Here is a 12,633-nt window from a genome sequence, read left to right as displayed (position 1 = left end):
TGCCAAGGATCATGACATTTCAAGGTTTACACAGACTGCTTTATAGCGGATCAAAGACTGTTTTTTCATGTAACCATACCAACTATTCTCTTTGTTTTTTTTTGGTAGCTGCCTATTTTAGTTGATGATGTAGTGGATGCTCCAGTTAAAAAATCTACAGCTCATGGAAAGATACCAAAGCTACCCAAATCCACCCCACAGATTGAGATGTCTCCTATTGTGGTTACTCCTGGCCAGAACATTGAGATTGAATTATCTCTGACACTCCCATCTGGAACAGAACTCACCAAGGAAGCACCCAGTTTGTGGACACTGTCAGCAGAAGGTACTCAGAATTCTCCAATTTATTTAAATTATTTAGTTTAATATATTCCAGTTCCACCCATATATTCATTTCCTTCTCAATAATTATTTGAAATTCAATATTGCATTTAATCTATGAAACCTTATCATTTTGAATTAAAAGATAAAGAAAACACTTGAACCAGGTGTCGTTGTTCTCGTCATTTTTATCCATTGATAATTTACATTTATTCCAGCAAATCATGAAATACAGAAACAAACCATAGATGGCATTTTGTAATATGTTGTGCTGTGCCTTAAAAAAAGAAAGTGTCAAATTATGCATACAGCCATGAACATCATAGTTACTTAGCGGTTCTGCTAAAACTTATCACCATAAGTTCTTTACATTTTGCATCATGTAGGCCTAAGAATTTTGCCTTTGTCACAGTAAAGAGTTGTAATACAGCTGCAGTGAAGGGAGGTATGACTATATTATAACAGGTGGTTAGTTGAGCTAAATGGGTGAAAAGAAAATATATCACATTCAAGTAAGCTAGAGAATTGGGTTTTTGTGGCAGGGGGGAGGTGGGCTCTGTCTGATATTTTGGAAGAGTTAACCGGGGTGGGGATTAACTACTGTAGACTTTATCATGGCATTTGGTCATGTAAGAAAAGAGTTTGATGCTTGTCTTTGGCATAAGGGATGTGTTACACTACATCAGTATCTCTTGGCACCAAGATTAGATCAGCTGTTCCCTCATGTTCTGCACTTTATTTGTTCTTGCACCAGTTTAAAGTGAGGATCCACACTTTAAGCCATCTTGACATATTCTTATCTCATAATATTTTACATAGTGTCTCCAGGGATAACTGTAAGGTTACCAATATCTTGTTGTGATGGGTTTCAATGATGTGTGCTATCTCATGGCAAACCATGGCCACAAAATATAGGCTGCAATTATCCATGTCCTGCCTGTAACGTTTGCACTGGTGGACTTGTGCCAGTCCAGAGTGGTGTATAGTGTCTTGGACTTGTAACTGAAAGGTTATAATTTCAAATCCCAAAAGGACAACCTGCTACAGGGCATTATTAACAATCAGCCACAGATTATAAATGAAACAGGGCTGGGCTCAGGTGGAATCCAGTTTGCTATAGCTACAGCCTCATCTCTTTATCTTAGTCACCATCATGGACATCCATTGACAAGAACATGATGGATGCCTACATGCTGACAACATTGTGAGCCACTATTAGCTTAAAAACGCTACCAATATATTGCAGAGCACAGTTTCCTCATACGTTATGTCCCCCCAAGGATGACGAGGTGCTTCCTCTGAAAGCAACCCAAAGAAAACCACATGTGGTGTACATAAAGCATTTAACAACAAATTTGGTAAAATAAGTACTTACTACAAGGTGAAACGTAATCACGTAATCACTATTAAAGCATTTAATATTTAATCACCAAACTACAATTGAATTGAGTGAATTGGATTCAAATCTCTGTATTTAAATGAGAGATAAAGGTTAAAATGTTCACGCTTAATCAGTGAGACCTGTTGTAGGCAAGTCTTAAAAGTAGGCATTTTAAAGTAAGATGACTTCAAACTCAAAAAATGCATCTATGTATTGAAATAAAACTCTCACTTGACGAGTTGATACACAACCAATTTATTTTATCAACTGCTTTATCACATAAGTACAGAGCCCTTAAGACCACATGGTGTAATTTTTTTTGGGACACAATGTGGTGCATGGGGACATGGTGTAATATTTTTTGGAAACAATGTGGTGCACACCTGATACTATCGTGTGCGCACTATATATCGTTTCCGGTTTACAAAACATACTGCCTAACTGAACATCTTTCTTCACATGCAAACCATTTTCTTGACATTTTGCGTGCATCCATCGGTAGCCATGAAGCTGACCTGAACTTTGCGATTGGCGCTGAATTAATGCAATAATTTAGTCTCTGTTGCTGTAGCCCTTATGATGAAATAGGCCCTTCAAAATATGTTTTAAATGCTTTTCGTTGATAATGTATCCATGACTACTGGCAAGAACAAATATTTTGTCTTTGTGTTTGAGACCCAATTGTTTCCAAAAAAAATTACACCATGTCCCCTTAAGGGCTCCGTACACAAGTACAAATTGTTCACAGAAAATTTTCATTATTTTTTATTTGTGTGATACAATTCACTGCTAATGCATAAATAAACACTGGAATGGAAGCATGAAAGTTCAACTATGAAATTTTAACTGTAGTAAATATGGACTGTCATATCACATAGATTAAAGCTCAAAATCAGTATGACTTATGAAATTGAAAGTAGCTTTTGTTGAACCAGACAGATGTCCCACCATGTTTATTTGTAGCATACTGGTTTCCCAATTTGGTACTTGCACTTGGCTCAAAGTGACCAGAAACAGAGGTCTGCCTTTGCTATCCTATACGCCAGCAGCTATATCACCCAGCAAATCATGATTGGCCACCCACCAAAGCTAAGCAGGTGTAACTGTGGTCAGTACCTGGATCGGAGACCTCCTGGGAAAAACTAAGGTTGCTGCTGGAAGAGGTGTTAGTGGGACCAGCAGGGGGTGCTCACCTGCGGTCCATGTGGGTGATACCTGTGGTGAGCGTATTGGCACAATATGGATCCCATCACACCATCTAGGGGGTGCTCCACATTGGTGATGGTGGCAGGGATTTGAGTGGAGCACTTGGTGAAGCACTTTGAGTGGAGTGTCCACAAGAAAGCTATATATGCGTAAAGAATTATTATTAGTATTTAGTGTCACAGTGTAAAGGAAATATTTATATCAAAGGTTTGTGACTAAGTTTGTGGTTATGAACAAGCATACAATGTTGACCCCATTCCTCAATTCCTCATCCATGGTCAATCACAAAAACAAGGTGCAAAACCCAAGTAATAATTTGCAACATTTGAAAAGGGTTGTAGCATAGGTTAATGCACACTGTGCTTTTATTGCGGAAGGCTGGCTACACTTCCTACACTTATTCTGTACTGGCTTCAAGCTGAAATACAAAGCATGTGAACTTCAGAAAGTAATCTATGTTAATTATCTATGAGCTTACACTTTTTGCTTCTTAGTATCAAAAAGGTGACGGGTTGATCCCTGCCAGGCCCTGTCCACCATCCTTGCCTGGTCAGCATGTTGAACCATAGTTAACCAGAGGTGTGGTGTGGTGGCTCTGTGGCTAAAGATTTGCGCCGGAGGCTGGAAGGTTGCCGGTTCGTATCCCGTGGCCAGCAGAGGAATCCTACTCTGTTGGGCCCCTGAGCAAGGCCCTTAACCCCAACTGCTTCAGGGGCCCTGTATAAATGGCTGGCCCTGCACTCTGACCCCAAACTTCTCTCCAAATCTGTGTGCCTGTGTGCCTCACGGAGAGCAAGCTGGGGTATGCGAAAAGACAAATTCCTAATACATGAAATTGTATATGGCCAATAAAGTGATCTTATCTTATCTAACTTCCTCAAGGAGGAGACCTTTATCTTGAAGTGGCATTGAATATTTGGTTTGGATAGCTTATTATTTATTATCTATAAAAACCACTTATCTTGCAACATGTCACTGGCAACACAGGCCTGTACTGGAGGTTCTTAACCAACTAAGGGCAAGAAGCATCTGTCCATGACCACAAGCACCACAAGCCTACAAGTGTCTGGGAAGTCACAGGGGTTACTTTATTAGTACACCAGAGGTTTCTGATGTTTTTTAGATATTATGAAAATGGTAGCAGTCTTAAATTGCGAGCAAGAAAATGAAAATGCTCTTTAAGTTACTTAGTGGCACGATTTGGAGTTTCCTATCTTGCAGGCGTTGTCGTACATATGCAATTCAGCCACTGCTGAATTTAGCTTACATGCTTTTAATTGCAAAAATAATTGCCCTCATTGTACCTTGAATGTTAAGATCAATCAGGGGTAATTAATGGACTGTAACCCTAGATACCTGCTCGTGTGCTGTCAAGCCCATCTACCTGATTCAGAAGCTCCAGAAATATTGTTCTTAACCTCAGTGGTCTAAAGCCCGGTGTCGGCTTTGCCTCTCTTTCTGAAAATCAGAGTAATTACATTGAGGACTTTGATCTTTGTGACTGTATTTGGTTGCCTTGTTACTTTAACAGACCTGCAACTTGAATTAATGACGGCTGCAAAACAAACTAGTAATAATTCAGACAATGATAAAATATTGTAATGGAAATAATTAATTGTATTGTGAAATAAGTACCGAGAAATGTTAGCAGTAATGTCACTGGTGTCCCAGGAAGGATTTTTAAATTAAGTTTGCTTTTTTAGTGTCGGAAATGTTTTACAGGCATGGTTGAACAAGAAAACGTGGTATGACTGAGTATAACTGCCACTGAAAGATAATTCCTCAGAGGCATCTAACAGTGCTGTCTATTCTGTATGACTTTGCTTTTCTTATTGGCTTACAGAACACGTTGTATGTGAATACCAGAATACTGGGTCCCTTGTTGAATTAACCTATGGTGACTGCCCTTCTTTGCTATATAGTTTGTTCAGCAAATACTGTCATAAATGTAAACTGTAGATTTAAATTTCTTTTTTAAAAATATATAAATTTTAAGCTGCATCATTATTATACATAATGATAATACTGTAATATAGCATAAGTATTACTGTGTTTTTCTGGCAAAACAAGAAAAATTAAGTTGAAAGGATATTCCATCTTTAAAATGAGTTTTTAAAGGTGTGATGTTAAAATTGTAGAGAGGTTTTTTGATGCATCTTGAGGGCTTTTTCCGGCCCACTGAAAAGAGAGCAGCCACGACCCTCATCAGAACAAGCAGGCTGAAAGTGGATGGATGGAAATGAGAATTCCTGTAGGCAACATCAGCAGTTTCTTATTTTAAAAGCACCAGTACATTATCACAGACATAATGCTTCGAATACAGTTTTCATTAACCATGAGGGACCTTATACACACTAGAACAGAGAGGGGAAAAAAAAAATGCTCAGCTCATTTTAACAAATAATAAGCAGCAATGCATTTTGACTGGGTGGTCTGCTACACAAAGTTTAAAATTACAGTCTGGCAAAAATCCCTTGAAATGGTAAATCGATTAGCTTTGAAACAGTTTGTATTTTGGAGGCGTTTTTGAGGTTGCTTGTTTTAGCATAATTTTATTCATGTATAGGAATATTTGTATATATTGTGAGGCACAATCAGGTTTACACGGCCAATTCAAGGAAAGCTCACTAAGGATAAGGCCAAAGTAGAAAGTCCCCACAAACAGGAACTGTTCGTTCTTTTTATAAAATTTAATGTTGTTAAGGTGTAAAGAAAACAGAACCTGTTAAAATGAAATACCTATCTAACCTACCTAATGACATGGGAAAGGGATTTTCTTCTGCAGAGGTTACTATACATAGTCATTGGTGTCTTTTGTAAGTGAATACAGGAAATTCATTTATAGAATTATTAGAAGCTTTGTAAATGAATAAATCCAAAAGGTCTGCTTTTAAATAAAGTAAAAAGAAAGTGTTCATTTTAGTATCGTGGTTGTACAAACTGACATGGCAAGTTTCTACCTACGAAAAACACAGTGTCACATTTAATATTTATGCTTAAGGTTAAAGTTGTCATTTTTATGTTCCAAACAGCGTAAATTCATGTCATGCTTGGGGAATTCTATATTTTTTTACTTTTACCTGTGTATTTCTTTACCTTGAAATGATCAGTCTTTAATATCATTAAAGTTCTGTGTAACTTTAAATGCTGAATTACTCATTTATTGTAAGTGCTGATTATGGGATATGCTATAAAGGGTTGGAAAATCTGTTTTAACAGAGTTTGTACATGTGCTAGCATTTTTGTTGTCTTTATGAGGAGGAAAGTGGGACTACGCATGTGATGGTATTTTAAAAACGTGTTTGCTTTTCGTCTAGGCAATGAATGGCTCCTTCGAGACCAGCGCTCAACTGGAGACATAGTGGACCTTTCACAGCCTCTAGCAATATCAGCGACTGTCCCATCCAGCATACCAATACCTAACCCTGTCCTGCTAGTTGGTGTATGTCTCTATTACTGCAGCTTAAATGACAACACTTGTATGATGAAGGCTGTCTCATTCAGGCAACCTTTGCAAATGGATAACAAAAAGGAAGGTAACACAGCAAAAATAGTGCTCTGTTATGACTTTAATTAATGGTTCTGCTCTCAAACAAGGTTTTTCTCAGGTACAACCATTTACCGTTTTTGCTGTTGTTAGATGTTACCAAGAGAAGAGTGGCTTGTCTTTGTGCATTACGATTACCAATAAACGGATTTTCTAGGATGTAAGATGGTATGATCATAAACTTCCTACTACCTGCATTGGTAAGCCATTTTGTTAGAGATTTAGCTCAGAGTGATGCAGTCCTATTTAAAGGTCTGTGTCTCTTCTGTGGGACATAGACTAAAAAGTACATGAGTACTCACAGAAATTTATTCAGATTTGTTATACAGTATATCTTACTGGTTCATCTCATAATTATGGAGAGGTTATGAAAATCATTGCACCATAGCATGCCGTCTCTAGTGAGACCCGGAAACCAGATAGCTTTGAATTATCTTCTGATAGGAAAAGAAGCTTCATAATTGCAAAGCTTGAGGAGTGATGCACGCATATTTTGCAACTGAAGAGTTCAAACAGGAAACACTTAAATATTTGATTAAAAATAAAATTAAGTTTTCAAAACTTGTTTTACTCCTTCATCACCCCTTGTTTTTTTTTCTGTGTGAACTGTCTCAGAGGATCTTGCTAAGCAGTATAAGACCAGTGTGTTCCCCATCACAGCAGGATAAATGAAGGTAATCAAAGGGAAGCGAATCTTTGAAAATTACAGTGAAATTAAATTTTGTTCTGCCTGTATTACCAGCAGTAGACATGCTGTATTAAAACCTGACCTGATATTTGAGCCTTTAAGTTATCTTTTTGCAGAGCTATTCTGGGGAACACTGCAAAGGCAAAGACAGACCCACGTTGCTGTATCACACAAGTTTACTTACCTGTTGTCTTTCAAAAAATCTGTTGCTTTCAGTTACCGTATTAGTAGACCTAAGATAGATGTATTATATTTTGGATTTTTGGCTTTACATTTTATTAAAGTGAGAGGTGCATGTAAACATCACATTAGCAACTGAATTATTTGCATTCTTGATTTTGATTTAGACTCTTAATTTGTTTAGAATATGGATATATGTATTAACTTGTACATATATTTAACAATTTAATATCAAGTTTGCAACCAAACAGTTTGCAATGATTCAGAATTACATTTTACAACATTTTTGTTCACATGGGTATAAGCATAATACTGTGTTTATGTAGTGCACAGTAAATAAAATGTCCATCTTTTCAGTTGTTTTATAGAGGTGACATTTATAACCTGGATTAATTTATATGTATATTTATACGTTAGTGCATTTAAAAATATGAGACCAAGCTCAGGTTCTACAAAACAAATAGAAATAAGCAGTTTTTTTTACAAAAGTTCACTTTTATAATACCAGTGCTGTTATTATTCCAAATAAATTGTCTATGAATTTAACAAGAATTTGGTTTGTATGTGTATGGCTTTAAGGTAAATATATTTGCCATTATAATATTAAAAATATTGTGAACTTCATCAATAGTAAAATGAAGATACAAACAGCTTATGTGAACTCAAAGCAAAAGTTCCTATGCTTTGTCTTGCTTTTTGCACATATTAAGTGTAAACTGTTTCTTACAGGTACCCAAGGTTACAGTTCATTGTTATTCACTGGTGCACTAATGCTGATGTATACTAGAGCACTTATAGTTGCACTTTCTTTTAAAAAAATATTTTTCTAACATATGTGTTATAATATATATATATAATATGTTTCTTACCTTACCAACCTTTAATTTATTAAATAAAAAAATAAAATATTTTTGTCATTGTTTTAATATTTTGAGCTTTTTGATGTGACCAAACATTTAAGTTTGTGTGACAATGAAGCCAGGCATGTATTAAAGTCATTTTTAGAGAAACAAGAGAATCAATATTGACATGAGACTCCAGGAACATGTGGTATATACTTGCAAGTAAATTCATTAACCCCTCGCTATACAAGCAACCTCTATACAAGATGTAGTCATTCCTTTCTTTTTCATTTAACAAGCATATTCTGGCTCTGAGCTGAGCTGAGTCTGAGTCTGAGCTGGACTCTTCTGTTCTTGCATCTTCTTGGATGAAGAATTTACCTTTTATTTTTTATTACATCTGAACTTTTATTACATTAAAGGCTTGGGTGTGTTAAGTGCATAAATTACAGGATAGACACATTTTTATGTTTATGCATTTGTTAATGACTATAACAATGTAACTACTATACTGTACATGAGCAGCAGTATTATTGTTTTCCTACCTACTGTATCATTTATGCATAAGGATTTATGCTAAGGGCTTTAAGCATGTTACTCGAATAATTAACCAGGAGTGTTACGGTTTTCATTCTTAAGTACCGTTCTTTGCTGCATTAAAGTAAGGGAGGTTTGGGTATGTTTTTTAGTTCTGAAACTAATCAGAGCTTCTGTTCTGTTACACGGGTTTTAACCTTACAAGCAGATTTTAAGAAACACATTAAGCTCATATAGCAAGGGATTATTGTATAGAAAGTGTCGTTGCAGAATTTAAAATATAAAAGTTTTTGTGAAGAAAGATATACATTTCAGTTAATCAGGTGTTTTAGTTAGTGGCATCCTCAAATGCAGTTTTCTTATACAATCCATCCAAGTTGAAAAACTTTATAATTCATACGAAATATGAAGAATGAATAAAAATAGGATTTAGCTATACCACCTCAGCAGATCTCAGAAACAGCACTGGTACTGAATGGTATTTGGATGAGAGCCATCAGGAGGTAAATTAGGTTGCCACTGGATGTAGTGTTTGTTGGTGTTCTCCTTCAACCCTCTGGAGCAAAAGAAAAATCAATTTATAGTGGTGCTGCAGAGAAAGAGACACCACACTATAGGGCAGAGCAACACAATGATCTGTCACATCCACTTAAAAATGATACTTAAAATATGACCAACAAATTGTCATATTAGTTCTGAAAGTTATCAATTAGATAACCTGGGCTTGCAGAATTGTGCTGCAATCACCTCTTATCATTTCACACACATCTGATCATATGGCCTGAAGTTATGAAGGACTCATTCTCAGAGACTGCATAAGCATAAATTAATTGAGTAATGGTTCAAGCTCTGTTCAAATGGCAGACAGAAGCTCTCAGCAAGTATGCAATTTTTAATACAAAATGTGAGGGCATATAAATCAATGGGGGTGAGCTCAGAGACATCTCTGGCATAAGTATTTGGGTAGGACGCAATATGTGGAAAAGCAGCTCTGGTTCGACAGTGAAGGTGCCAAGCTAACCGTATCATCTATCACTTTCAGCCCAAGTTTACAAGAAGAAAAACAAGGTATTACTTGGTTACATAATCTCTGTATTTTGACAAATAAGACTGGAAATCCTGCTGACCTCGCTATCTTTACTCAGTTGTACTGGGTTTTCATCAGCTTTTTAAATTAATTGCCATCCCAACCACATTATTTAAAGCATCATATCTTCAGTTGGCTATTCCACTTAGGTTTTTATTCTCCATGTGTGCATTGCAGATTTAAATAGTTCAGAAAGGTATCTTGTTCCTCTAAAGGAATTATTGGTGCTGCTTCCATGGCTTTAAAAAACTCTTACTGGAACACTTTGGACAGAAGTGCCAGTTTTATAAGTAATTAACTGTGGTTTTCTCTCTTGGCCAGTGAAAGCATTATTCACCAGTTCTTAGTCATGCATTACGTCCCAGCTATGTTCCCATGACAGAATAAACCATACAAGTGGGATTGTCCTTTCTCCAAGAGTATTTAAATATGTTGCAGTGCCCTCAAAAGAGCTTGGTACTGTTCCATTTTGCTGACACTCCACACAAATACTGCGCATGTTGTATTTCTTCATTGCAATGGTATGCCTAAAACAAAGCCTGAGCTCACACCAGGGACGTAGGATGGGAACGGGCAACTTTGCCAATTTCTGGCACTTGCTTTCCATTCCAATTCTTTGTTCCAGAATATCCATGGTTGTTTGAGTGATCCTAGGCAATAGGTTTAATTAAGTAATTACAGGGCAATTACTGAAAAAGTACTGTTTGGACCAGTCATGCAATAGTATAGAAAGAAAGTGCCACTTTTATTCCACTACCACTACTACTACTAACATAGGATATATCCCCTTACATTAAATTTGATTGCAGGATTTCTCACTTCTGCTCATAATTGAAATGGCAGCCCCTGCACTTTCTGCTTTTTGATTCAGAGGGTGTGATGCACAATCCCATCAATCCTAAGCCTAATTGCTTAAATTTTAGACACCTGTTTATTGCAAGTGTACCTGCACCAGATGGACTGCGAAACTGCTGGACCCTGGTTAAATCAAAATGTTCTACACTCCTGCCCTCCAGCAATCACAAATTGAAAACCCCTGTCTTGATGGTTTTTGTTTGGTTTGCAGCAGTTTTTGCCCAATGGAAACCCAAGGTATTGTGCAAGTAACTTGCAACTGGTGGGTGAGTCGAATTTTTTGATTTACTCAAGATGCAGAGTGAGTGTAAATTTCCTGTCTAACGCTGTAAGAGGTGAAAATAGTTAAAAAGTCTAATGAAGCCAGTAGTTTGCAATGAAAATGTGAAGTGAGTAGATCTATGTGGGGGATAGAGGGCTGCAACTCAAGGCCCTGTATTTTTCATTCCAGCTGGCTATTTAATTGTAGTGAGTATTTGCTTTAACTAGTTCACGTTCATGTTTAACAGGTCTCTGCTCATTGTTAAAATCTTATATGTAAAGTGTGGAACTATAGGGCAATGGGCTGCTTATGAAAACCACTGCTATTTAGTGTATTTAAGTGTTATTTTACTTAAGTATTGAACCAGGGAATGACTGTTCAAGTGACTTTGAAATGATCAGCTGCTTTGTGCAAAGCCCTTAAATTGAAGAAATGGGAATACTAACACAGCAGGGTTGCACAGAATATACAAAAGTGAACAATGTTTTTAAGTATTTTTTTCCTTAACTAGTGTATTGTTTTACTCTCTTTGTGACTCTGTAACACCCTTGAACTCAAATCATGCCTAAGGGGAAAAACAAGCCAAACCTGAATTTTCTTAAGGTTTAGCAACTAGCCATAGTTTAACAGACTACTGCACTAGATGACTAGTTTCTTTAAAAAATCTTGTCTGATTAGATATCCTGAAATCTTAAACGACAAAATAAAATTAACTCCAGAACCCCTGAACACATTTAATGCAAAAAAGAAAAGATATTCACTTGCCTGAAATTCTGTGCCATTTTAAATTAAGGTACAGCAAGTGTTTAGGGGTGTGTGAAGAAACTAGTGTTCAGTTCAATCAGCTTTAAATTATTAATTCCTGCATTTGTTTCAGGAAAACAATTGTGGATGGCAGAGTTCACGACTCTTCTGCTTTTGAAAATCAAAATGTAAATGCTGGCCTGACTGTTTATTTTAATCCTCTGTTATGGTAAGTAATATGTTTATGCAGACAAATTACTGTTTTTCATTCTCTCGTCCGAGTGCAATTTTTGTTCGTGATTAGGATGAATATGTACACACATTTAAACAACACATGTTGTGAAGACCAGTTTCCTTTTCAAGACAGTTAACCAAGGAGCCTCTGCTGACAAATTGCCCAGGAACAAGGTAATTGCCTAAATTATTTGTCGGGTTAGAATAAGTATGAGATACCAGTTTCCCCTGTCCATGTATTATAAATGTACTTATTTTGACTCCAATCTAAAAAAAAAATGGAAGCAGTCTCCCAGATTCATTGAATTTTAATTTTAAAGCAAAGAAAGTTCAGGTTACACAGATGGACAGAATGACCTCGTGTTGGACAAACTTTGCTTTCCCTTTGTGTTTAGAAAGCACCTCTTCAGTGCTGGCAGTCCTAAATACTGATTATATGATTGTTTTTGCTTACATTCACATAACATTGTTAACTTAAAATGAAACATTTTAAAGTTCCATGATAAATAGAATTTGTTTTTCTTTTACATTCCTCAGGAACAGCTGCACAATTTAATTGTTGTAGCTCTTTTTGGCTCCTTTTTAATTTTTTTTTTTTAATTTAAAATGTTCTGGTTTATTCATACAATCTGTGATTCACTTGACTTAGGATCTGTTTTTTATCTCTTCAGAATGCCTTTACGTCTCAGGCTGATTTGGTAGTAATTGGATATGCTTGTACAACAGTTCCCTTTTCCGAGCTTTTCTGG

At 36.4% G+C, this 12,633-nt stretch overlaps 1 protein-coding gene across 1 annotated transcript in view; it reads left to right on the top strand.

Moving 5' to 3' along the window:
• The window catches only part of nhlrc2 (NHL repeat containing 2), a 44,476-nt gene extending 36,239 nt beyond the window's left edge, over positions 1 to 8,237 (top strand). The window contains exons 10-11 of the mRNA XM_088917387.1: positions 109 to 325; positions 6,226 to 8,237. Of these exons, the coding sequence (XP_088773513.1) occupies positions 109 to 325; positions 6,226 to 6,485 (477 nt within the window). The 3' untranslated portion in view covers positions 6,486 to 8,237. The remainder of the gene's footprint in view (positions 1 to 108; positions 326 to 6,225) is intronic.
• Positions 8,238 to 12,633: the final 4,396 nt, after the last annotated feature.

This window comes from Atractosteus spatula, chromosome 5, assembly GCF_055471065.1.
Source record: "Atractosteus spatula isolate fAtrSpa1 chromosome 5, fAtrSpa1.hap1, whole genome shotgun sequence".
Taxonomy (NCBI): domain Eukaryota; kingdom Metazoa; phylum Chordata; class Actinopteri; order Semionotiformes; family Lepisosteidae; genus Atractosteus; species Atractosteus spatula.
This window is presented reverse-complemented; position numbering and strand designations above follow the sequence as displayed.